Raw genomic sequence first — 27,216 nt, 5'->3', positions numbered from 1 at the left:
CTGGCTTCTGTCACCCACCATATTTGACTCCAAATTCTGGAGTCTGCCTCTTCAGCAGCTTCTCCCCTCCACCTCCTACACTCTCTAGGCCTCTCTGGCTGCTGGAGCCTGCTAGACCTCCCGGGCACCCATCACATGGAAAAGCTCTGAGCCACCCTCTGCCTGCTCTCTCCTCTTCTGCTAGGTAAGTGCCACTCTGAGGCTGCCTGCTTTCTCTTTATTGGCTCTCTGGAGCCTACCAGTACTATAAAAGCCACAGCAGTGTGCCAGGACACTCCTGAGCCCCATCCTATGGAAAGGGAAGCCTGTCCTCTATGACAAGGGACATTTCTCTCTGACAAGTCTCTCAGTCCACTTGAGGACACCCAGGATTGAATTCTTGTCACCAGGATGCTATCCTTCTCTCTCCCACCCACCCCTATGCCTCCAATCTGTGTTCTCTCCAGGAGTTTATTGGAACCCTTCCTCTGGCAAAGTTTGTTTGGCAACACTTTCTCTCCCTCTCTGAGCCGCCCCCCCCCCCCCCCCGTGGACTCAGAGATTTCATTAAAACCTTACTGTCTTACTGAAAATGGCTTGGCCTCATACAGCTCAATCAATGGTCAAAAATGGCATGCTTGATCTTCAAATTCTCACATCCTGTTACAACTTCTGCCCATTACCCAAGCAAATGATCCCTAAAGGGTCTTATCTCTAAGTCTTTTTTACTTTCCACCTTTGAAAATCTTTTATCTCTATGCTCTCTTTGCTATCAAAAGAAAAAACAATCTCTTACAACTGTTGTATAAACCGGGTGGTGGTGGCGCACACCTTTGATCCCAGCACTCAGGAGGCAGAGGCAGATGGATCTCTGATTTCAAGGCCAGCCTGGTGTACAGAGCTAGTTCTAGGACAGCCAGGGCTACACAAGAAACTCTGTCTTGAAAAACAAACAAAAAAAGTAAGACTAAGTTTACCTAGGCATGTTGAGGCACACCTTTTATACCAACACTTGGGAGGCAGAGGCAGATGGATCTTTGTGAGTTCAAAGCCAGCCTGCTCTACAAAGCGAGTTCCACAACAGCCAGGGCTGTTACACATAGAAACCCTGTCTCAAAACTAAGTAACTAATGAAATAAGTAAATAAATAAATAAATAAATAAATAAATAAATAAATCTATTGTGTAAATGCTTTTTTATTTAAAAAATTATTTTTATTCATTTGATACACCAACCACAGATCCTTTTCTCATCCCTCCTCCCACTCCCCTACAGCTTCCCCTCCCAACCTACCCTCTGTCCCCTCCTCCAAAAGGGTAAGGCCTCCCATGGGGAGTCAACAAAACCTGGTACATTCAGTTGAGGCAGGACCAAGCCCCTCCCCCCTGCATCAAGGCTGAGCAAGGTAATGGGAACTGTTGTGTAAATTCTTTATCCCGGGGGTTTGTAAATTCATTGTGTCTGGTTAAAAAATTTGTAAAATCTGTTGCAAAATGTTAGCTTAAAGCTTGTAATAAAAGATTGATAGTTAAAAAAAATCCATGCATAGGCAATCAATTTGCTGCAGCATGTTATATATGCAATTTAACTCTTGTTTAGAAAAATAGATCTGCTGTATCATGCTGTATATGTGACTCAGATTCAACTCTCACTGAGGAAAATATATGTTTTTCAATAGCAACCATGTGGCTTGCCTCCAACTTGGCTAATGACCTCATCAGGATAGAAGAACCCACTGGCAGCCATCTTTACTAAGGTTAAAAGAAGAGTACATGCCATGTAACTTCAAAACCACCTTGATAGGATGACTAAGTGGTATAAAGCAACCAAGGCAGCATTCACAAAACTTCTCAGGCCTACTAAGCCCTCTGCTTATCTTTGATTCTCCTTGTTAGACTAAGGAGGCAACAACAGATCTCCAAGATATTTTGGATTAGGGTGGATTTTTGTATAATGGTTTTTGTCCTGAGAGTAAAAAATTTTAGGAAAGGAACAACATATGTTTGAATAAAGTATTTTTGATAAATAAGGTTGATAAGTTCCTCAGGTTATAAAGGTCTGCTTAGATTCACAAAAGCTGACTTAGAGATGTATATCTAAGCATTTATATCTTACTAACTGTGTTCAACACCAGGCTTCTAGGAAATCTAAGATAAGGAACAACACATGTTTGATTAATGAGATATGTTTGATAACTAAGTACTATAAATTCCTCAGGTTATAAAGATCTACTCAGATTAACAAAAGCTGACTTAGAGATGTGTGTTGGCACAGCCATATCCAATGGGAATGGCAGAAGTCATAAAGCCAGTACAGCTGCTTGACAAAGATCTAGCAAAGCTGAGCCACATGATGGCCGCCATGCCACCTTTGGCTTTCATCTCCACCTGTTGCATACTTGGGGCACTTTTAGTATTTGTACAATTTGGGGATATTGGATTGATGGAAAATTTGTTATGAATCATTTTTGCCTTCTCCTAGGAGTATTGCTTCTAAGCATCCTCAGGAAAGTCCTGAACATACTACCCCTCCTGCTTTTAGGGAAGATATCCTTATCTACTTGAAGGTCTTTATGCCTTGGAGGTTGTGACACAAAAAGAAGCCAGCAGTTTCTTTATGAGGCTATGAGACATTCTTTAAACCTCTGTTTCTGTACTTACTCAGGAATAAGATACTCAAAACAAAGTAAACTTAAAAAGGTCAACAAGATTTGGTGGGCTAGAGAAGATCAGATTGCAAGCCTCTTCCCATTATACACTCAGGCAATTATATGACGTATACAGCAACAAAGTTAGATCAGCTGAAGTTACCTCTGCCCTACACAGAGACTTATATTGATGAGCAAAAAAATGGAGCAGAAAGATGACAAAAGAATGATATGTCAGGACTTCCCTTTTTTAGAAAAGTTAGTACATGAAGAGCCACTGTGGTGTCATATGGCCAAGGAACAACAGAATGCCAGGATTAGATATATAAATACATTCTATAAAGATATAAAGTGTAAACATTGTATTATGCCAGAATTTGAATAATAACTGCAGCAGTTTTGGCCTGAGGACTTTTCTTGGGCACTCTGACCATTAAGAATTAATAATACACTGCCTGGAATATGGCAATCTGCCCAGGCTGGCTTGGAAACTTTGTTTTGGTGTAGCATCCTTGAAGCAACCAGCACGACCAGCCTGAGAACAGACTGTCATATGCCCCTAGATTCTTAAAAATTGGGTTATGGGGTTAATGAGTAAAAATGATGATAACTCTGTTTATCAATGGTGTCAAATCTTGAGGGAAAATGATTGGAAAAGATAACTGTTCTGTCATAATTTACGAATGAGGACTAAACCAAGAGCAAGAGGAAGTGAAACACATGTCCAAAACCAAAAATGATATGATCTGATACATCATGAATGTACCCCTGCTAACTAAATTCTGTATAAATAAACACTCTGGCTGCTAGTCAGTCAGGCTGCAAGACTCTCCTGGTCATCATGCCTGGCTCATCCTTCCCTTGCCAACTCTTTACCTCCTCTTTGGGACCTGCCCACCACCAGGGATGGCTCCTGGAAGTAACTGTGTTCAACACCAGGCTTCTAGGAAATCTTAGATAAGGAACAACTTGTGTTTGAACAAGGGATTTTTGATAAATAAGGTTGATAAATTCCTAAAGATTATAAAGGTCTATTCAGATGAACAAAAGCTGACTTAGAGATGTATGTCTAACCACTTATATTTTTTTCTAACTGTGTTAAGCACCAGGCTTCTAGGAAATCTTAGATAAGGAACAACGTATGTTTGATTAGTGAAGTGTGTTTGATAACTAAGGACTGTAAATTCCTAAGGCTATAAAGGTCTACTCAGATTATCAAAAGCTGACTTAGAGATGTATGTCTAACCACTTATATTTTTTTCTGACTGTGTTCAACACCAGACTTCTAGGAAATCTTAGATAAGGAACAACATATGTTTGATTAATGAGGTGTGTTTGATAACTAAGGACTATAAATTCCTAAGGTTATAAAAGTCTATTCAGATGAACAAAAGCTTACTTAGAGATGTATGTCTAACCACTTACGTTTTTTCTAACTGTGTTAAATACCAGGCTTCTAGAAAATCTTAGATAAGGAACAACAAATGTTTGATAAATAAAGTGTGTTTGTAAAAAATTCCTAAGATCTGCTCAGGTTAACAATAATTGACTTGAAGATGTACGTCTAGCCTTTTTGTCCTTGTTAACTTTGGTAAGCTTTAGCTGTTTGGATAAACTGAGTCATACAAGAAACTGTGATATTCTGTAAAGGTTCACTATGAAAGGACCAGTAAAGTTTCTAGTCTCTCTGTGGGCTATACTATGGTTTAAAGATTTATTTTGATGCTAAAGGATATTAAATTGAATCTTCAATTTTTACTGCCCAAACTTAACAGGGATGAAACTGTAAAATCTTAATTTTATAAAAGCTACTAACTTCTTATAAACTGTTCAAGACAATTTAGACATGCAAATTAATGGTAAGTTACCTTATAAATGATCAAATTCTTCACTGTGTTCAGAACTATGATTATATTCATGCTAGTTACAGGTATGATTCATTTTACAGGGACAAGCTTTATTTAGCCTTCTGTATATATCTTCAAGGTTAAGCCTGAAACAAGTAACTAAACAGAAGAAAACTTTATTTAAAATCAGATATACTTAATAGATGATGGCCCTCAAACTCCTTGAAGATCTGCTGAATACAGCATTTAAAATGTTTAATTAAAAAACTTCCCATGGTAGACAGAAATTCTAGCTCCTAGCAGCAATCCTAAGGTCTCCTCCAAAAGAGGCAATGAGGCACAAACAACTCCATGTGGACTGTGGCAATGTTAACCACTAGGCAAAGAACCACTCAGTGCCTTGCCCACTGCCAGGATGCTGTCAAAACTGTGGACACTGTTGGGTTGACTGCCCTACTCAGCCTCACCACAGCAGGTCAGTGTCTAAGTCAGTGAAGAGACACCATGACCATGACAACTCTTATTTAAAAAGTATTTAATTGGGGTTTACTTATAGTTCAGAGGTTTAGTCCATTGTCATCATGGAGGACAGCATGATAGCATGCAGGCACAAATGTTACTGGAGAAGTAGATGAAAGTTCTACACCCAGAATAGCAGGAAGAGAGAGAGAGAGAGAGAGAGAGAGAGAGAGAGAGAGAGAGAGAGAGAGAGAGAGAGAGACTGGGCCTGGCATGGGCTTTTGAAATCTCAAAGCTCACCCCCAGTGACATACTTCCACCAACAAGGCCACACCTCCTAATCCTTTCAAACAGTGCCACTTCCCAGTGACTAACCATTCAAATCATTGAGTTTATGGGAGTCATTCTTATTCAAACAACTGCAGTCAATTTTCCCAAGTTCCTCCTGTATAAATTGAGAACATGACTGCTCCAAGGTATGGTTGAAGAAGGTTTGTATTCAAGATATGAGACATCTAGAAGACATCTAGAAGAATCCAGAGAAGAGAGAGAAAGTAGTAGACTAAACATGGTGTGGTGGTTTGAATAGGTATGGCCCCCATAGACTCATATGTTGGAATGCTTGGCACATAGGAAGTGGCACTGTTAGGAGGTGTGGCCTTGTTGGAGCAGGTGTGGCCTTGTTGGAGGAAGTGTGTCACTGTAGGGGTGGGTTTTTGAGATCTCAGAAGCTCAGTTCTCTTTCTGCTGCCTGCAGATCAAGATGTAGAACTCTCAGCTCCTTCTCCAGCATCATGTCTACCTGCATGCTGCCTTGCTCCCTGCCACAATGATAATGGACTGAACCTCTGAAACTGTAAGCAAGCCACAGCATTAAATATTTGCCTTTATAAGAGTTGCTGTGGTCATGGTGTCTCTTCACAGCAATAGAAACCCTAAGACAGATTTGAAAACAGAATTCAACAAAGAAACTGAAATACTGAAGAAAAACTAAACTGAAACAATACCAGAAATGAAAAATTCATCCAGAAGGGGAAAGAAGCCTCAGTGGACCCACTAACAGATGAAGTGTGTCAGAATGTCACAGCTTGACCATAAGGAATAGGAACTGGATCATTTAGATCATTCAGGTAAATCAGTGAGAATTTTCCTTAAAAACATATGAATGAGTCACCCACAGGGCCCTTTGAACTGCATCCAACCTCTTCACCGGCCATATCTCACATGTCCTTTGCCAGACTCTAGCCTAGTAACTCCTTGACATCCCCATTCACAACTTCTCCCCAACCCACTGTATCTGTCCCAGATTCCACATCCAGTGAGTGAGATGGCATACTCTGGACATCCTCCACCTTCACTGCAGCCATGGTCTAGGCTTCTGCAAGGACCTACCCTACCTGTTACAGGTCCCTTCCGCACTGCATCCAACCTCTTTGCCCGTCCAGAGCTCTCACTTCCTTCTCCAGGGTCTAACCTAGTGAGTCACTGTAACCTCCCCATCCACAGCTACTCCCTAACTGCCAGCTCTAGACTAGATCTCACATCTAGTGCCCCAGCCTACTCTGGACTCCCCAACCTGCACCAAAACCTATCTCTAGTATCTCTAGGCTTCTGCCAGGAAACTCACTACCTAGCTTCCAACCAACAGACCCTTCCCCTGTAAACATCCAACCTTTTCATCAAGCCAGATTTACCCCCATCATTCCAGGCTTAGACCAAGAGGCACATCCTGTACACCAGCCCAGTCTCCTCTGTCCATGTTAGAATTCCTGGCCACTCCCCCAGCTGCATGACTGCACATGCACAGTTCAGTAGCCAAGCAAGAGGCCTTATGTCATGTCATCCACGGTCACCCAATCTGCACATGTGTAGTGTAGCTCCATAAGCCCACGTGTGCATGTGCAGGGAAATCCTTAAAAAGTGGGTCGCATACTCCCCCCCTCACTTGTGGTCTCTCCTCCTCCCCCACTCTTCTGTCTTCTGTGCCCCCCCCCCCGCCAATAAAACGCTGATACTGGGTTTTGCTGATACTGGGTTTTGTTGTGCCTTGTGGCTTTTCTCGCAAGATAACAAGCGCCGCATCTAAAACCAGCATTGGTTCCGTGATGAAACAGGCTGTCCTAGCGTTCTGCATCCGGGACCCTGTACCAAGGTTTCTTGGATCTATGACTGCCCACCTTTTTCATTTGCCCAGCCACTGGACTACTACACACAGCATCTGGTATTCCCAGGCGGTCTCCCATCCAAATACTAATCAGTCCTGACCCTGCTTAGCTTCTGAGATCAGATGAGATTGGGTGCATTCAGGGTGGTATGGCCGTAGCAGTCCAGACAAAATCCCAGCACTGAAAAGGGGAAATAGACACAAGTCCCCTTCCTAACTGTGAAGCTGTTTGCAATTGATACCTGCTGGGAAGGAAAAGGAGTTTCTCCAATGGACTGTCACTGAGTATGTCAACCACATTGCAGGGCAGGTTCATGCCCATTAGTAGTAGGTCAAGGGAAAATGGGCTCTGTTTTATTTATTTATTTATTTATATCTATTCTGATTTTTTTGTTGTTGTTTTTCCTGATTCTCCTTCTTCTTCTTCTTCTTCTTCTTCTTCTTCTTCTTCTTCTTCTTCTTCTTCTTCTTCTTCTTCCTCTTCTTTTTCTTCTTCTTTTAGAGAGATAGAAAGACAGAGAGAGGGAGAAAGCATGAAGTTGGATGGGTAGAGAAGTTGGAATGAGCAGTGAGGAGTTGGGGGAGGGGAAAGAATATGATCATAATATATTGTATGGAAAAAAAGTTACTAAATGTTTTTAAATGGCGCTGAAGAAACTGAATATCCACATTTTGAAGAATGGAATTAGATCCATATCTCCCTTACCCTGCACAAAATCAACCCCAAATGAATCAAAGACCTTAACCTAAGACATGGAAGTCTGAAACTACTGGAGGAAAATGGAAGAGAGACAATTTCAGATACAAGTCCAGGTGTTGGGGGAATTCCTGCAGAGCTGCAGCTGGTTTGATTCTGGAGCATTAGCACCTAGCTTTAATCTGCTTTTTGTGATTGATACCTTTCGTGTCCGGTACCTTCTATGTGGATCTTGTCTGAGAGTTTTCTGAAGGTGCAAAGCCTATGTAAAACTTAGATGGGGAACGACCCAGAAAACTGTGATATTCCTTAACTGAGAATTTGCGTTTGTCATTGTCCCTCTGGGGAGCTTAGATAAGAGGTTTTTGGGATATGGAAATTAACTTGCTAATGGTGTAAATTGGATAATTTACAATAAAAAAGCCCTTTGCTAAGGGACAAAGTCAGTCCAGAGAGACTGATCCCCCCTGCAGCTGGAAAGGCAAAAATTTCATCCTTAAAGTGCCTTTGTGCCTCTTTCCAAGGACCCACGTGAACCCACACCCAACATACATTTGCCTCGCTAATGGCAGGCTTGAAGAAGGACAGAGGATCTGGACATTTTAAGGAGTGGAGGAAAACTTGCTCTCAGGATAAGAGGACTCCAGGATTGGCAGGGTTATGGGAAATTTCCCATCTCAGGAGCAACAGTATGTGCAGTTATTAAAATGCCTGTTCAAAGGAAATGGAGTGAAAGTGAAGGAAATAAGGCTTACTGCGTTTTTGGTATTAATTAAATGACATCGTCATTGGTTTCAGACAACTCCTCATGTTCAGTTAAAACTGATGATATGAAAGCAAGTTTTGAGAGCTTTGAGGAGAGCTCATAAGAAAGGAGAGCCCATGCAATTGAAAATTTGGTCTTTATGTAATTTAATTTCAAATGCTCTAGAGCAGTTGCAGAGCGAGGAATCACTGAAAGCTGGATCTGAAGTAGAACAGGAAAGTAAAAGGAAAGACATTCATTCAGGCTAGAAACTGTCAGTCAGCAGAGGAGAATATTCCTTCCCAGGACAATAGGAATGCTGTTTTGGAGGACAGTGAAAGTGAGGAGAGCCAAGATACTGGAGATAACTCTCCTCTTTTATCAGATGAAACGGATTCAGGAATGAGAAAGGTTAAAAGGCTAACTGCATGTTTAAAAATACGAGCGCTCCTGAGACAAAGAATAAAAAAAGAAAAAGGAAATCTTCCCAGTAGAAAACAGAGAAGGAAAAAGTGTAAGGATTCTGTATACGCCCAGCTCAGGGGGCTCATCTGGCGCCTTATTACATCATCAGCAGGTGATTGTATCCCAGCCTAAAAGCCAGACATGCACGCCCATGCACTCTCTCTGCGCCCCTCTCTTTCTGTGTCCTCTCTGCCAAGCCTGGCTTCTCTTGTCCTATCCCCTCTTCTCTCTAATAAAGCCCATTCTAACTCTGGTAACCATGGCTCGTGTTTTTCCACTTGTGACGCTTTCGCCACAGTATCCAGCGTTGCTGCGGCCCCCACGGTATCTAGAGCCAGCCACTAGTACCACATACCCGCGGTATCCAGCGCCAGTCACCGCCGCCACTACCGTATACCCTTTCAAAAAGAATTAAAAAGAAAATTTTTCCAATAGAAAAAGGATCTCCCATGGAGACATCATTGATTGGAGCCCTTATGGTTCCCCTAAAGAAAAATATTCTCATTTAGAGTTAAGATGGCAGGGGTATAGTTTGAATGGAACTGTAGAAATTAGTTCTTCTGTTAATGAACCTATCCAAATGGCATGGAGTTAGAATGTCAAGTTCTCTCCTGCAATTTGGCAATTCAATTCAGACTAACTTGTGGAAATTAGCAAGTGCTTTCCACCCTCTTAAAGTGTGGGAAGGAAAGTTAAACATTAAGGATGATAAGTATACTTTGTCTTTTAGACCAAATCAAAGTCATCCTTTTATGGCATGTGTTCCATGAGTTACTTGCTACTAAAGAGACCTGTAAAATGGCACCCTAATGATTACAGCATCACTCGTGAATGCTGTCCCCTCATACCTCTGTTAATTCTAGTATGTCTTTAAACTTAACCTCTGAAAGTTTATACATTCTTAGAGCAAGGCCAGAAATCTGCATACCAGTGAACTCGTCAAGGCCATGGCAAGACTCACCTACAATGATCCTGGTACAGAAGCTCGCTGAAAGAATATCAAGAACACATTGAAGGGTTGGACTGATTATTGCAGTTATTATGGGAATTATTGCACTGACTGATACTGCTGGAACAGCCAGAGTGGCCCTTCATGAAGAAATTCCAACTGCTGAGTTTGTTAGAGACTGGCATAAACATTCTACAGAACTTTGGACTGAACAAAATAAAACAGATAATGAGGTAGTTAATAATGAATTAGCTGATTTGAGACAAGCTGTCATATTGTTGGGAGATGAGTTAGAAATATTGAAGGAGCAGATAAAATTAAAATGTGATTGGAATGTTACATCTTATTGCATTACACCTTTAAAGTTTAGTGAAAGCAAGTATGACTGGGAAAGGATTAAGATGCATTTGATGGGTCACCCTAATTCTTCTCAAATGATTTATGATTTACAGCAAGAAATTAAGGAAACTTGCAAAAAAGTGACCTGATATGACAGGAATGGATGTTACGAAGGCCTTGCAGATACTATAACCTCATTCAATCCTGTGAATCACTTTAATAGATTTCTTGTTTTAGCAAGTGTGATTCTTGTGCTAGCAATAACAACCATACTGGCTTTAAAATGTGTTTTGGCTTACTGACATAAGATTGTAAAACAGAAGGTAGAGAAAAAGCTGTATATGCTGTAAAACTACATAATCTGCATTAATTAATTGTTGCATATAAAAAAGGGGTTATGTTGGGGGAACTCCTGCAGAGCTGCAGCTGGTTTGATTCTGGAGTGTTAGCACCTAGCTTTAATCTGCCTTTTGTGATTGATACCTTTTGTGTCTGGTACCTTCTATGTGGATCTTGTCTGAGAGTTTTCTGAAGGTGCAAAGCCTATGCAAAACTTGACTGGGGAATGACCCAGAAAACTGTGGTTTTCCTTAACTGAGAATTTGCGTTTGTCATTGTCCCTCTGGGGAGCTTAGATAAGAGGTTTTTGGGATATGGAAATTAACTTGCTAATGGTGTAAATTGGATAACAATAAAAAAGCCCTTTGCTAAGGGACAAAGTCAGTCCAGAGAGACTGATCCACCTGCAGCTGGAAAGGCAAAATTTCATCCTTAAAGTTCCTTTGTGCTTGCTTCCATGGACCCATGTGAACCCACACCCCATACAACACCCAGGTAAAGACTTTCTGAAGTTGCCAAATAGTGAGGCAACAGGCAAATGGAAACTCAAGAAATTAAAGAACACCTGCATGAGAAAAGAAAGTGAATTGAAGAGACAGCCTATAGAACAGGAGAGAAATCTTTGCCAGCCTCTACTTTGGACAGAGGTAAGTTTTATGTCATGCATTTTAAATGTACAACCATGGAGAAGAATGCTCCGAGACGGTACTTCCAATGCCAAGCAGGTGCCTTCAGAGTATCCAGGATGCTGGGCCATGAGGATCACCAGCACATGGCTGTAGGTTCGTTCACTCTTCAACACCTCTGACTCACCCACCTCCCAGCCTTGTTCACACCCTCTGCATAGGTAAGGGTGGAGCAACTATCCCTTTCTGCACAGGCTGCTGGGGTCTTGATGTGGTCTATGACCTCCACCTAGTCCACCTGTTCTGGGTAATTTCCATTTCAAAGGACAATTTTTGCTAGGAATTTCATGTCTGGTAAGGATACCATGTATCCCATCTAACATTATTCTGTTCTCCTTATGTCTCTATTCCCTTGTCTTCCTTTAATCTCTCCTTTGTGTTCCCTTGTACTAGTCAATTGTCTTAAATATCCTCTTCTTTCTTAAATACTTCTCACGTCATTTTCCATCTCCTGTTCTCATTCTCATCTCTGGATTCTCACCTTGATTTCCAAATTCCACTGAAGCCAGAACTAGTCACTGAAAGGTGAGAGCCTGAACATACAGGAGAGGTTTAAAGGTCTCCTGTGGACAGAAGCTGGCTCTGATATCTTTCCCCACCTACCCGAGGCTGATCATTAACGTAGTACTTCTATATAAAGAAGTGCCAATGCTTGCAATGGGGACAGTATTGCCTCCAGCCATGGCCAGCACACTAAGCTCCAGTACCAGCACGGCCAGCTCAGAACTGTCTTCACTGTCAGAGAACATCAATAATGCTGCTGACATCTCTGTCATTGTCATCTATTTCGTGGTGGTGATAGCTATTGGAGTGTGGGTATGTGGAAGTCCAGTGAGATTTCTGGGAGGACACAAAAATTGCAGGGGAAAACAAGTCATGGCAGACATATAGAATGATGAGTTGAGGCAATGATTTCCCAAGTATCATTGTCTTTCTGTCTGAATAATTTGCTTGTGTGTGGCATGAATAACGTTAGCACTGAATGAATTCATTCTCCCAGCAAGTCCATTATTTGGACAGAACCAGGGTCAGGTGCTTGCTCTGCTTGGCATGCCCAGAACCTGGCATCAAAACCACAAATGCCATTTCTCTTGTCTCATTTTAATGACTTCCCTTTGCTATTTATTCACTTTCTCACTTATTGAGTGAGAAGTTTAGATCATTTGTATTCTGATCATTCCTTTTTCAGTATCCAGTTTGAAGCTCAAAATCTTCTTCCAAAGACAGCTTTAGAAATGCCTAACATTGTTTTCATAAAATAAAATAAATATCAGGTTTTCAAATATAGTTTCTTGAAGTTCTCCAAGTCATTACTAAACCATGACTTTCATGTCCATTAAAAACCGATGCTGTGTTACTCTATCTAGAAAAGCATGTCTCTCTGTGATATCAATGTCAGCATGCTGTGTGGAGCAGCTGGGGAGTCTCTATGATCTTGGGGGTGCACCTATTGTTTCTAACCCTCTAATGATTTCCTTTCTGCTCAGGCAATGTTGAAGACAAACAGAAGCACTGTTGGAGGCTTCTTCCTGGCAGGTCGAGCTATGACCTGGTGGCCGGTGAGTCAGAAGTTTCTGGAGGTATACGTTGATTGATAAGTCAGGGTGGCAGCAGGGGTACCTGCCAACTTGCTTTTTTTTTTTCCCTATAATAATCCTCCACTTCAAGACTGTGACCTGGAATTCCAGAAAGATTATAGCATATAATCAATTGAGAGCAGCTTTAGTCTAGCTGCAGGAGACCTACCTCAGTTCTGTTTCATGTGCCTCTCCTTGGTTCTCATGAAAAAGCTTCTTAGTTTCTATTAGCTCCCTGAATTCCTTTTCTGCTCCCAATCCTGAGCTAACCATGCTCCTCTCTGGGAAATTATCTTCTCTCTCCAGTGTCAGCTTGCTCCCTGATCACTCCAGTCCTGCCTAGAACATCGTGTTCTTTTCTACACATTTACTGATTGCCGGCCATGTTCCCTATGGTGATGTTGACAGTGATTCTCTTGGACAGTTGCCCACCAGATATTGTTTCTGAGTTTTGGTATACGTCTCCCTCAGACAGATTTTTCATTTGTAGTAGAGGCAACATGTTCCTCTGTGAATCTACAGTGGCAGCGTTGGGTTGGACACACAGTGAGTGCTCAGAAAATGATCCCTTCAACAGATCTTCTGCCTTGTCTAAATACCATAAAAGGAAATGGAATTAACCATTCTGGTGGGGATAGTAGGAATAGATTTACTCAGGGCACACAATCAACCTCACATAGCCTTCCTGTGTTTCATGAATCTTAAAGAGTCTTTATTAATAAAACAAACCCGGAGCCAAGTATTGGGTGAACACTGGAAGATCAGAGAGACAGAACAAGCCACAGCTAACCTCACCTGGCCAACTTCTCAGCTGATCTTGTTTCCTCAGACTGGAAGCCTCTGTGTCCTCATATCTGAATGGCTCTCAGCTGAACTGTGTTGCTCAAAACCTAAAAGCTTAACCAGCCAAATGCTTCTAGTTTCTGGTCCTTGGGCCTTATACACCTTTCTGCTTTCTACCTGGGATTAAAGGCGTGAGTTATCATCTTGGCTGTATCCTTGAACAGATGGATTTCTGCCTCTGGAATGCTAGGATTAAAGGCATGTGCTACCACTGCCTATCCTAAGTATCTAGTGGTTTTTCTGTTCTCTGACCCCAGATAGATTTATTAGGGTACACAATATTTTGGGGAACACAATACCACCACATTTCTGCTGCTCTTTTTGTGAAACATGCAATTCTCAACTAATCCTAGAGTTGTAATCCAGCTCCATCCCTCCCTGATCCCAAACACCTTCATGCAGGAGTGATTGTAAAGAGAGATGTAGAACAAAGGCCCTGCAGGATCTCACATCTAATTCTGTTCTTAGGACTAGCACTAGTCTCTGCCCATTGAAGAGCTCTTTTCATCTTTGACTTTATTGACAGGAATCAGTGTGGTGGAAAATGTAACTAATGGGAACATGGTGCTATGGCTGGGAGGACAGAGAATTCTCTATGGTGCAACTTTGGAGTCTGTTACTACTTAGGAGTCAAGCACTGGTAGGAGATCTGGAAGTCTGAGGCTCCAAACAGAATGCATAGAGGGATACACTGATGGTTCCATAAGGCGGCGTTCATTGAGGTTTTCTGTAAAAGGCCTAATTGTAAGTATCTTGTGCTTTAAAGGCCAGAGTCTGTTATGACCACACGGCAATGTCACTGCAACACAAAGCACCTGTAATCTGTATGCTGTGGCATATAAGAGTGATGGCGGTGTTCCAGCACAAGTATGATGGACACTAAATTTTAAATTTCACCTAACTGCAAATTTTCAGTTCACTCTTCAGATGTTTAAAAACCATTTTAAACTATTCACAGTGTGAAACGTGTTCCTGGCTCATAGGCCAGAGAGTAACTGGTAACAGAAAGTTTTTGTCCATGCATAATTATTTGCTGCTTTTGCTTCAAGAAGCAGCAACCAAAACATCTCAACACTCACTTGTTTCCAAGGAGAGGAATTCAGTCTTTTGAATCTAACTTTAATCTAATTGCTTGTCTTGTAGATGGCTGCCTCTCTGTTTGCAAGCAACATTGGCAGTGGCCACTTTGTGGGCCTGGCTGGGACAGGTGCAGCTTCAGGAATTGCTGTTACAGCATTTGAATCACATGTAAGTGAAAGCAAATATATATAATATATATATTAAAAGAACATACACACACATATATTCTTTTAAGTCAAATCCATGTCTGGGTATTTTCGATTGGGTATATATCTCCGGTTTTCCTGGAAGTCTGTATCAAATATACTCCCTTTGTTCTGGTTTTTATTTTCCCCTCAACTAGTCTACTCTTGGTTTGTCCTTGAGCACCTCTGTAGCTTTGTTCTTTTCCTAAGTAGTTATTCCTACCAGGATTTCATTTCTGTTCAGTTCAAGCCTCACTTTCACTTGGTCCCTGTGACTATTTGAGCTCTTACGTCTCTTTGCTGATGTCACACTCTATGTTCATTCCTGAAGCAGAAGTAAAGATTAAGTCAAAGAAAACATGCTGGGAGAGGCTCCAAGGTGAATACACTTGCCACACAAGCAAGGGGACTGAACATCAGATCCCTAGAACCCACTAGAACACTGAGGAGACATGGCAGCCCACCTGTAATACCAGCCTCAGTGGTGGAGACAAGGGATTTGACAATTTGGCTAGTAAGAAGAGCTGTATCTATGAGCTTTTAGTTTGATTAAGAGTCCTTGCCTCAAAAAATAAGGTGTAAGAGCAATTTAAGAGGATTCCCAACATCAGTCTTGGGCCTCTGTACCTATGTGTGCACACCATAGACACACTGAAAGGTTAATAAGTAGCTCAGGCATTTGGGCTGTAATCCTAGCACTGAATGGCAGGGACAGGGACAGGGGCCAGGACAGGGGCAGCAGCAGGCATATTTCTGTGATTTGGAGAACAATCTGGTCTACCTAGTGAGTTCCAGACCAGCCAGACTACATAATGAGACACTGTCTCAAAATAAGTAAATAAGTAAATAACAGGAAGAGCAATGCCCCCTTCTTGACACAGTTTATGATCAAGTGGAGCAGACAAGCATGCTCTAACTACGGTGTGGAAGGCACAGAGACAGAAGCATTTGCCACATTGAGAGGTCACACCATGTAAATGTTTGCCTGTGCCGTTTTTCCTGGTAGGTTGAACAGTCCCAAGTGGTCAGCATTAAACACATATACGTTCCAGCAATTCTAAATGGACTAAGCAGATCACACACACACACACACACACACACACACACACACACACACACACACACACACCAATAATAAAATAGATCATGAGTGGGAGTGAGGAGCACAGAAAAAGACAGAGAGGAAAGAGGAACTGACTGGGCTGCATAGGCAATTCTTAAAAATCATTTTACCAGAGAGATCACACAGGAGGTATATCCATCGCAGACAATAAGGGTTGTTGGCACATACCATGAGGGTTTACAGATGCTTGTGCCAGAAGGATGAAGAAACACAAATGAGGCCTTGGGAGGAAGTGGCACGGAGGTAAGGAATAAAAGCTTTGAAAGATGACATACCAAACCCACAGGACTTCATGACCGACCTGTTACCATTCTACAGACGCTGCATCCCTTAACTAGACCCTAAGTTCTTCAGAACAGAGAACATGGCTTCCCTCCACCCACATCACTTTATCACACAGCCGGGCATGTGGTGAGAGCATCATGCACAGCTCATGAGGAGTCTGCCTTTTCACTGTTCTCCACAGTGCACGTCAGAGCACGCATTTCAGGAGTCTGTTCTTTTTTCTGACATGGGCTCCAGGGATTAAACTCTGGTTGTGAGGCTTGCGCCGTTGGTGCTTTGGCCAACTAAGCTATCCCACAGGCCCCCATCTTACCCTTTCCAATGTTCTTGTATATGTGTATATTGGTAGAATAGACAAAGTTGGACTCCAGTGCAATTTTAAACAAACTGCCCTAGATGGACATTGGAAATGACCTTGCGTCACTCATAAATGCCTCTGCCTTTCCAATGCTGAAGATCATCTTGTTTTGTTTTTGCCTATTTTTACTTCAGAAATACCAGGCTCATACCCAGACTTTGGCCTGATATGCCTTGTGGCCTGAGATTTGATCGGATAGTGCCATGAACTGTACAATGAAGGTTGCCTCCATAGGCATGAAGAAAACGCCTATAACCCAATGTATATCACTATCGTGTTGTAGACATCTATTTTTTATAGTTTTGAACTTGAATTTCTTTAATTTTAATAAAGCTCACATCCTTCCTATATAAGACCTTGATAACTCTGCTCATGAGACTGGCTTCACTAGTTGTGGCAAGAACAGCGGTTGTTATGTATGGAGATGTCATAAAATCTGCACTTTAATACTAGATTATATCGATAGCTATATTTGGCAAGACTTAAAGGAACCTGAGGATGTTCTTTTCTTTCCTCAGTTTTTTTCTCAATGCCTTGACACTCATGGATAATTCTCCCATCTAAGATCATTGATTTTGACAAAGGTTGTATAATTTTATCTTAGTCAGGTGAATTCAAAACAATTTACCTTTTGCTTGTTTTGACAAACAGTAGATATTATATTGTATAATACTACATTAGACAGGAGCTAAGGAAAGTGATGGGGTTAGTTTGTCTCGAGCTTCAGAGGTCATGACATTACAAAGTCACAAGCCAAACTCCTTTAACTTCACGCTGCCCTTGGTTTGTTACAGTCGTTTCTCTTGTTGCTGGTTCTGGGGTGGTTTTTTGTCCCCATCTACATCAAGGCAGGGGTAAGTATCTGATGTATTTATTTATTTACCCATTTGTTCCTTCTGTTAAATCATGAAACCCGGCTACTTGTTCTTCATTGGTCCCATTGCTAATAATATACAGAAAAAAATATCAAATTGTTTGACCATAGGGTCTCCCAATACACAATGTGTTGGTCACCAGGTGAAGTCAGTGGTTCCTCTGCCCAGTGATCACTGTGGTAGATGTAAGCCCGAGGTGGGAGCAAAGCTGGAGTCACAGGCATGTCTTGGGAGAAGCGCTTCAGTGGTGATCTGGTCTTGGGGGATAAGGCTGAATTCTTCAGGTAGAAAAATTGGATGGTGGAATCAATATATGGAAGCTGAAAATCTTTCTTTCCTGGAGTATTTGGAGGTCAGTTAAAATTAAGGCTAATTAGAGAGTTATGTGGGAGAAGAGTGATGAGAGGTAGAGGAGTCAGTAGGCACAGTGGGGGTGGGGTTCAGTTGTGAAAGTTCCATGTGTTTCCTACCTGGGGAGAGGGATGTGAGCAGTGGAAGAGGGGATTGTGCAAGAGAAAGTAATAGAGGGGAGACACTCAAAGTCTGCTTGCATGCATGTGAAAATATCACAGTGAAGCCCATTGTTTTATAGTGTGCTAATTATTAAAGTGTGCTAAAAATACAGTGATATAGGGGCTGGAGAGATGGCTCCATGGTTAAGAGCATAACTGCTCTGGCAGAGGCTCCAGATTCAATTCCCAGCATCCATCTGTAACTCTGTAACATCTGTCTGTAACTCCAATCCTAGTGACTCCAACACTGTTTTCTGACCTCCTCAGGCACTGCACACATATAGTACACAGACATGTATGTAGGCAAACACTCATACCCATAAAATAAAAATTACAATGATATAAAGTTATTATATACTTAGTATAATGGCTAAAATTTTAAAACTATGATATCATTTAAAAAAGAGTATCCTAGGATAAGGCAGCTGTCTCAGTAGGTAAAGGCACTTGCTGCCATGTGTGATTACCTGAGTTCAGTCCCAAGGATCCATGTGTCGAAAAGAGAAAATCAGTTCCTGCAAGTGTTCCTCTGAACTCCACTTACAAACCTTGGTGTGTGTGTGTGTGTGTGTGTGTGTGTGTGTATTTGTTTGTATACATGTATACACAAAAATAAATTTAATTAAACTTGGAAGTATTCCATATTCTCTTGGAAATGGGAGGTGCAGGGCTTTCAAGGATCTTTTCAAGGTCATGAATAGATTTCCATTTTATGAAGTTTCACTTGGGCATCTAAGGTGGTCTGCTAAGAACCCTTCTTCTTGTTTTTGACAAAAAGGATGTGTGTGTGTGTTTATTAACATATTTTTATATCTGAAGAGATTAAATAATGAGCCCAATCACTCTGAAAAACACAGAAAGCTACATTACTTATTCTAGATGTCCCGTGAGCAATCTTTTACTTCAGTAATAAAATTTAAGATTTTTCTCTAAGTTCATACTTGTAAATCTTATTCTCAGTAAAGGGAATTATATAAATACATAATCTAATGTATCTTACAATATACTCAATAATCAATTTGTTACGATTATATTACAATTTATTTTTTACAAGTATTATTTTTGCTGTACTGCAGCATTACTAGTAATAATAATAAAAATATTTGTTGAGTGTCATACAGATATTTGGTAATGCTGTAGGTACTTTATACTTTAGCACTAAGCTCCTACTTTAAGAAAAAGGAAGTTCAGAGACTGTAATTTGCCAAAAGTGTCATAACATGTAGTAAACATCAGAGTCAGGAAGATATTGTTATTCTGCCTCTGGTGCTTGAGTTTATTCCATAATTGACACTCTACTGGGGAATTGTGTCTTTCTTGCATCTGTATCCCCAAGATGTCTTGCATACTGCTTAGCTACCTGAAGCAAATGTAAAAATCATCTGAATGCACTAGGCTTGAGGTGAATTCCTGTTGATGTCTGTCTTTGCAGGTGATGACCATGCCAGAATACCTCAAGAAGCGGTTTGGTGGGAAGAGACTTCAGATCTACCTATCAGTCCTCTACCTCTTCATCTGTGTGGCTTTGAGGATCTCAGTGAGTTCCCTGCCTCCTGGCATTGGAGATTTCATAGTTGGCCTGTTGGGGCCAGCTCCTGAAATCAGACACTAGTGTGAATAGACTGTGAATAACACTAGCAGGGTCAAAATGAGATGCCTCAAACTTCCTGAGATTTCTCTCAGATATCTTCCTGGGTGGGAAAATGCTTAGGATATCCACATGCCTAGAGCAGCAGACTTTCAGATCATGAGAACTACAAGAGTGTAGATCGACAATCTGAAAGCATTCCATGTGTTAAAAAACAGGTGTGGCCAGAGCAAATGTCAGTCACCCAAGGAATATTGACTGCTTCCTACAGGTGCCTCTTGGCTTCTGCCTTGCCTGCTGCACAGTAACTTTCTCTGAACCAGCTGACTTACATTTTTCTTTTTAGTTTAATGATCAAATAAGAAGGAAAGTACTTTGTATCATTAAACCTACTTAACTTTGCCTTATCGAAGACGGCCCTTGTAAAACCTGTATCACAAATGAGTGGCTAAAATGATTATTCCTCGGAAATTATCTCTGATGAAAGATGACAGGCATTTGAACTTTGAGCAGCAGTGAAGACAGAAAGAGTAGCTTATTTATCCATATGTATCAATGCCTAATAAGACATCTGAGTTCATAGCCAGGGCACCTTTATCAGTGGTTTGGACAGAAAAGTTGCCTTTGCTGTTGCTCTTCTGTTGGCTGAGTTACTGCTACAAGTAAACGAGCTGCTGGGCCCAGATGCTATGGGCTGTCCTAAAGCCATGTGAGCATTTTTACCCTGTATTGAGCTGTGCTTAATGTTAACAAAGATTCCCAAGCAACGGGTGTTACCAGAGACCAAGAAGATGAGAATTTACACGTTAATACTTGGCTACTTATGAGTCCATAAGCAGAAGGTGTGCCCTGAACAATCAGAAAATGTGTTGGTTCCTGCCAGGTGGAGTTGGTAATGGCGTTTTGATTAGTCCCTGAGGTGGGAAGGTTAGAAGAAACAGAAGACCTCCTTGGTGCAGGAGACTTTGTGTTCACGTGTTCTAAAAATGGGTAGGACTTGCTAATCTTTGAGATCCTCTCAGACATCTACAGCTTTATGGTTCCAAAGATCATGAGTGTGTGCTGAAACTGAAGGGCAACAGTTAAAGGAACCCTTGAGGGATGTGGCCTTTTGGGGTACATGGTTCTGGGTGGTATATAGGTAAGCTGGGTGGGGTGCAAGAAATTCACGTGCACGTGAGTGTTTTCCACGTGTGTCTGTAATCAGCTGATGGTGTCCAGCAGTGCTTTTGTGCCTACAAGGTTATGTCTTGAGTAATATTAATAATAATAATTAACCTTAGATATGTTTGTTTATACATGCATACCCATTGATAGACAATTCTATCCTGGCTACTTATTAAACTAATCATTATAAGACCTTAAGATTTCTATCTTAAGTTTTCAGAATCTCCCCTGCCAGGATTGAGAAAAGATCCATCTCAGGTTTCAACCTCCAGGAGCATAGATACTGAGACTCATTAGTGGCCATGATGTCCCATAATCCCCAAGTATTTCAGTTCACACTTCCAAGAAGTACTGCTGCTCTTCTGGAAAACAGTAACACTGGGAAATGAACACAGCTACAAACTACTAATTTACTGAGTTATTAGCAATTGTTCCAAAATGGTCTCTTTTAGTAAAAGAAAATCCCATGTCATTAAAATTCCTCTTTATTAGAAATGTTTCTTTTTCATTGTTTTCTCTTTCTCTCAAGACTTTTCATGACTTTATTTTTAACTAGTTAGTTAATTTTCCCACATGTAATTTTATTATTTCTAATGAAAATAGATTTTTCACACACAATGTGTTTCCACTCCCTCAGCTCTTCCCCAGTGCTCCCACTTTCCCACTCATACCCTTTATTTTCTCTCTCACTGGAATAAAACAGGCATCTAAAATAATAAGCATAATAATAAGAAGAAAATAAGAAAAAATAAAATAAAAACAAACAAATCAGAATAGGACAAAATAGAAAATAGAGAAAAGAAAACACACAAGAAATACACAGAGATGCTGACACACACACATTTGCACACACAGAAAACCCATTAAAACAAAATTGGCAATCATAATATATAAAGAAAAGATTGTAATGGAAAAAGGAAATAAAGAATGCTCAGATGAAGCGTTGTAAGACAAAACAGAAAAAAGAAAAAAGCCCGCCAACAATACCATTGAGTTGGTATTCTTTCGGCCATCTACCACTGGGCATGGGACCTGCCCTTAAGTGTGCTTTGTATACCCAGTGAGACTCCATTGGTGAAGACTAATTTTTCCTTTATTAGTGGTTACCAATTGGAGGTAGCTTATGGGTTAGGAGTCGGCTCATGTGTCCAGTTCTCAATCAGCACTGGGACCCTCTGGTCAAGACCTGTATAGGTCTTGTGCATGCAACCTCTGTCTCTGTGAGTTCATATATGTGTCAGTCCTATTGCGTCTAGAAGACCTGTTTCCTCGGTGTCCTCCATCCCCTCTGACTCTTACAATCTTTCCTTCTCCTCTTCTTCAGAGTTCTCTGAGGCCTGAGGGGAAGAATTTGATGGACACCTCCCACTTAGGATGGAGTGTTCCAAAGTATCCAGTTCTCTTTTTCTTTTCAAGTTCTCTCAACATTGTCCAGTTGTGGGTCTCTGTATTATTCGCATCTGCTACAGGAGAAAGCTTCTCTGAGGATGGCTGAGCAAGGCACTGATCTATGAGTATAGCATAATGTTGTTAGGAGTCATTTTATTGGTATGTTTCATTAGGATAATTTAGTATTTGGTTTCCCCTTCTGACCTGGAAATTTGTAGTCTCAGGTTCTTGACCAACCGAGCAGTATCAGGTATGGGTTCCATCTTACAGAGTGGCCCTTAATTACAATCAGACAGTGGTTGGTTACTCACACAACTGCTGGGGGCACCCCCTGTGGTGGCCAGGTCCCAGAGTGAGATAAGGAGTTGGTAAGGGAGGATTAAGTCAGGCCATTGTTTGTCAAAGTATCTCACAGTCTGACTGATTAACAGACAGAGTACTTCTTTATTTGTACAGAAGTCAGAGAGCAGGGATAAGTTCATATTGTTCCAAAACATAGATCATGTCATTTTTTCGTTTTGAACATACATTTAACTTATTTCATTTGTACATCTGGGGTCACAAGTTTAGTCATTGTTGATAAACTATGACAGAACTGAGTTATCTTTTACACTTTCCCTTAAGTTTAGTCATCATTGTAAACAGAGTAATTTTTTACAATCATTTTCACTCATAAACCCATAACCTAATTTTTAAGAATCTAGAGGCATATGACAGCCTGTTATCAGTCTGCCAGCTTTTGTGGCTTCAATGACACTATACAGAAAGAATATCTCCAAGCCAGCCCTGGGAGATTGCCATGTTCTGAGCAGTGTATTAACTCTTAATGGTCAGAATGCCCAAGAAAAAACTCAGGCTAAAGCTGCTGCAGTTATTATTCCATTTCTGAAATAATACAATGTTTATATTTTATATCTTTATAGAATTTACTTATAGGTCTTATCCTAGCATTCTTTTGCTCCTGGTTTATAAGACACCACAGTGGCTCTGCATGAGTTAACTTTTCAAACCTCATTCTTTTATTATCCTTCCACATCACTCTTTGCCCATCAAGATAAGCCCCTTTGTAGGGCAGAGGTAGCTTCAGCTAATCTAACACTGTTGCTGTATATGCCACATAATCACTTGAGTGTCTAGTAGGAAGAGGCTTGTAATCTGATCTGCCAACTCCTATTGTCACTGAATCTTGTTGACCTTTTACATTTACTTTGTTCTGTTATCTTGTTCCTGAGTAAGTATGGAGCAGATGTTTCAAGAATATCTCAGAACTTCATAAAGAGCCTTCTGGTTTCTTTATGTGTGTCACAACCTCCAAGGTATAAGGAAAACCTTCAAGTAGATGAGGATATCTGTTGTTGTTTATTTTACTCTTTTGCTCTTTAGGGGGCCCACCACCCTGCTCCCAAATAAATACACATGGAGGCTTATTCTTTTTTTTTCATTTTTCTTTATTAAGACATTTTCTATTCACTCCACATACCACCCACAGATCCCACCTCCTCCCTCCTCCCACCCCCAGCCCTCTCTTCCTAGCCACCCCACATCCCCATATCCCTCAAATCAAGGTTTCCCATGGGGAGTCAGCAGAGCCTGGCACACTGAGCCTAGGCAGGTCCAAGTCCCTTCCCACTGCACCAAGGCTGTGTAAGGCATCACATCACAGGCACCAGATTCCCAGAAGCCTGCCCATGCACCAGGGATGAATCCTAATCCCCCTGCCTGGGTGTCCCCCCAAACAGTCTGAGCCAAACAATCATCTTCCATATCAAGAGGACCTAGTCCAGTCCCATGGGGGCTCCACAGCCACCAGTCCACAGTTCATGGGCTTCCACTAGTGTGGCCTGTCATCTCTGCATGTCCTCCCATCATGATCTCGATGTCCCCCGCCTGCAGAATCCCTCCTCTCTCTCATCAGTTGGATTCCCTGAGCTCAGCCTGGTGCCTGGCCGTGGATCTCTGCATCTGCCTCCATCAGTCACTGGACAAAGGCTCTATGATGACAGTTAGGTTATTCCCTAGACTGGTCATTAGAGTAGACCAGTCCAGGCACCCTCTGGACCACTGCCAGCAGTTCAAGGTGGGGTCATCCTTATGGATTGGAGGCTTATTCTTAATTATGAATTCTCGGCCTTAGCTTGGCTTAGTTTCTAGCCAACTTTACTTAACTTATCCCATCTATCTTTTGTCTCTGAGCATTTTCCCATTCTCTTACTTCTGTAAATCTTACTCTTACTCTGTGGCTCACTGTGTAGCTGGGTGGCTGGTTCCTGGAGTCCTCCTTCTCTGGCTCCTAGCTTGCTCTTCTCACTCCAGTTTTCTCCTTCTATATCTACTCTCTGCCTGCCAGCCCCACCTATCTTTTCTCCTGCCTCACTATTGGCTGTTCAGCTCTTTATTAGACTATCAGGTGTTTTAGACAGGCATGGTAACACAGCTTCACAGAGTTAAACAAATGCAACATAAAGTAATACACATTAAAATAATATTCCACTACAGATATCTCCCTGAAAGTGGGAGAGGTGTATGTTAAGGAATTTCCTGGGGAAGCTTAGAAGCAGTATTCCTGGGAAAAGGCATAAATGATTTGATATTCTCATCCCATTCTCCCTTAATCATACATAGAAATCTGTTCTATTTCCCCTTCCTAGGGATAGCCATCCTTCCTTCCTAGTCTCCTAACTCTATACCTAACCTCTGTGATTATAGCGATTATAGTCTGCTTATCAAAGACTTAATGGCTAATATCTACATATAAGTGAATACATACCATTTTTGGTTTTTTGGGGGGGGTCTGGGTTACCTCACTCACCTATGTGGATGCAGGTGCCAGATGCTGGGCAACAATTTAAGCAGACATTCTCTGTTCCACCAGTCAGTTCTGTCCTGCCAGGTGGCTCCCAGATAACCACACAGAAACTTATTATTAGTTATAAATGCTCAGCCAATAGCTTAGGCTTGTTAGTAACTAGCTCTTATATCATAAATTAACCCATATTTAATATCTACGTTCTACCATGTGGTGGTAGCTTTTTTCAGTACAGCAAGTTCATCTCCTGCTTCCTCTGCATCTTCTTGTAACTCCCATGACCCATCCTTCTTCTTCCCATCATTCTCTGTTTGGCTCTCCCATTTAACCTCTTCCTGTCTAGCCATTAGCCAATTAGCCCTTTATTAAACCAATGAGAGCAACGAATATTCATGGTGTACAAAATGATTGTTCCACAGCACATATACTCACCTACAACTCCAAAGCTGAGGGACAAGGCAGGAGAAAACAGGAATCAGTGGACTTATGCACCACCTGCCTACCTGTAACTTTCTGAAAGACCCTGTCTCAAGGAAATAAGGTGAAGAATGATAGAGCAGGATAACTGATATCTCCACTGCCCTCTACACACATGCAGATACCCATACTCACATACAGCACCAAAACACACTAGACATATTTTTTAAAAAGAATATATATTTTGCTACATCAGAAGTCAGAGATTCCCACTGGTAACTAATTAGCATCCCTAATCCTCATGGTAAAGAGAATTTTCAAGCCATGGCACCTCACTTAATAAGTGCCTCAAGGGAGCAATGAACTAATTGCTTAGAAGCTAAGTAGTGAGTGAAACTGCTGTTTGAACCATCTTCTGTTAGGAATATGTATGTAGTGTCTTCAGGGGTGAATAGGAATTCACCAGGGAAAGAGTGGGGCATTGAGCCTTGAAAAAAGAAGCCAGAGGCCTGAAGTACATGCTTTTCCCCATCTTTGCTGTTCCCTTTCTAGTCAAACATATTTTCTGGAGCCATATTCATAAAGCTGGCATTCGGACTGGACCTTTACCTGTCGATCTTCATCCTTTTGGCTATCACTGCTGTTTTCACAATCACTGGTGAGTCCTCTGTGTCCTTGTTGAGATGTGCCACCTGCTGCTGATCCCACCCATGTGTGTGCACATGTGTTTGTGACTGTATCATAGTGAAGAAAACATAGCCACTAAATAAGACAGTCCGTTAAGGAAACAATCATATATTCCCAACTAGAGCAAACATGGTTTTGCTGGATGGCTTTGCACAACGATAGCTAAATAGGAAAATTAAAGTGATATTAAACTTTTGCCCTTTCTCCTACTTTATATTTATAATTAAGTCTAACAGTGAAACCACACTGTAAGAGAAACCTTGAATCAGACAGATACAAGACAAGAGATATTCATGGTATCATATCCCATTATTCTAGAGCTAAGGAAGCTGAGACAGAATTGAGAGTTCAAGGCCAACCTGGGCTACAGAGCAAGGGCCCTGTCAGGAAAAAGACAAAGTTGAGGGAGAAGGGCCAGGGAAGTGAGGGGAGGAGAGGGAATGGGAGGAGAGGGGAGAAGAGAAGAGAAAACAAAACAAAAAAAGAATAGGCTAGAGAGAGATTAGAACTAATGAAAGACACACTGGGGAGATAATGCTGTGGAAACAGGTTTATTTAGGTATGGTAGCTCACACTTGTAATCCCAGGAATGGGAAACAGGCAGAAGGACTGCCAGGAGTTCAAGACCAGCTTGGTCAACATACAGACTCAAGGCAAGCCTTGGCTACATCATAAGACTCTATTTCAAGCACAGATAAACTAAGAATGAAGCTTGTGACTCAGCTAGGAGCTTCTCTGTTTTCTTGCTTTGTTTTTTTGTTACAAAGTCTAAGCTACCCAGTCTGTCCTTGGACTGAATCTGGACCTCAGAGGACCTTGAGGCTTACACTCTTTTGGCCTCAACCTCCCAGGTAGCTGGACTAACAGGCTCACTCCTGGCAGCCAGGGGCTTTGGATGTTTCTTCCTGCCATTTTTAATATTTCCTTATGCATCTGGACTGGAGGAGAAGCCAGTTCTGAGGGCAAACACATAACTGCATGTGGATAAAAGGCTGGTTCCTCTCTTTA

At 41.5% G+C, this 27,216-nt stretch overlaps 1 protein-coding gene and 1 pseudogene across 1 annotated transcript in view; one reads left to right on the top strand and one right to left on the bottom strand.

The window, feature by feature from the left end:
* Positions 1 to 7,138: 7,138 nt before the first annotated feature.
* LOC131894001 (5S ribosomal RNA) lies at positions 7,139 to 7,257 on the bottom strand (annotated as a pseudogene).
* Positions 7,258 to 19,572: 12,315 nt separating this feature from the next.
* The window catches only part of LOC131926758 (solute carrier family 5 member 4-like), a 36,969-nt gene continuing 29,325 nt past the window's right edge, over positions 19,573 to 27,216 (top strand). The window contains exons 1-2 of the mRNA XM_059282352.1: positions 19,573 to 19,691; positions 26,074 to 26,179. Coding sequence (XP_059138335.1) covers positions 19,590 to 19,691; positions 26,074 to 26,179 — 208 coding nt within the window. The 5' untranslated portion in view covers positions 19,573 to 19,589. The remainder of the gene's footprint in view (positions 19,692 to 26,073; positions 26,180 to 27,216) is intronic.

This window comes from Peromyscus eremicus, chromosome 16_21 (genome assembly GCF_949786415.1).
Source record: "Peromyscus eremicus chromosome 16_21, PerEre_H2_v1, whole genome shotgun sequence".
NCBI lineage: Eukaryota > Metazoa > Chordata > Mammalia > Rodentia > Cricetidae > Peromyscus > Peromyscus eremicus.
The sequence above is the reverse complement of the archived record's forward strand: the minus strand, read 5'-3'. Positions and strand labels throughout refer to the sequence as shown.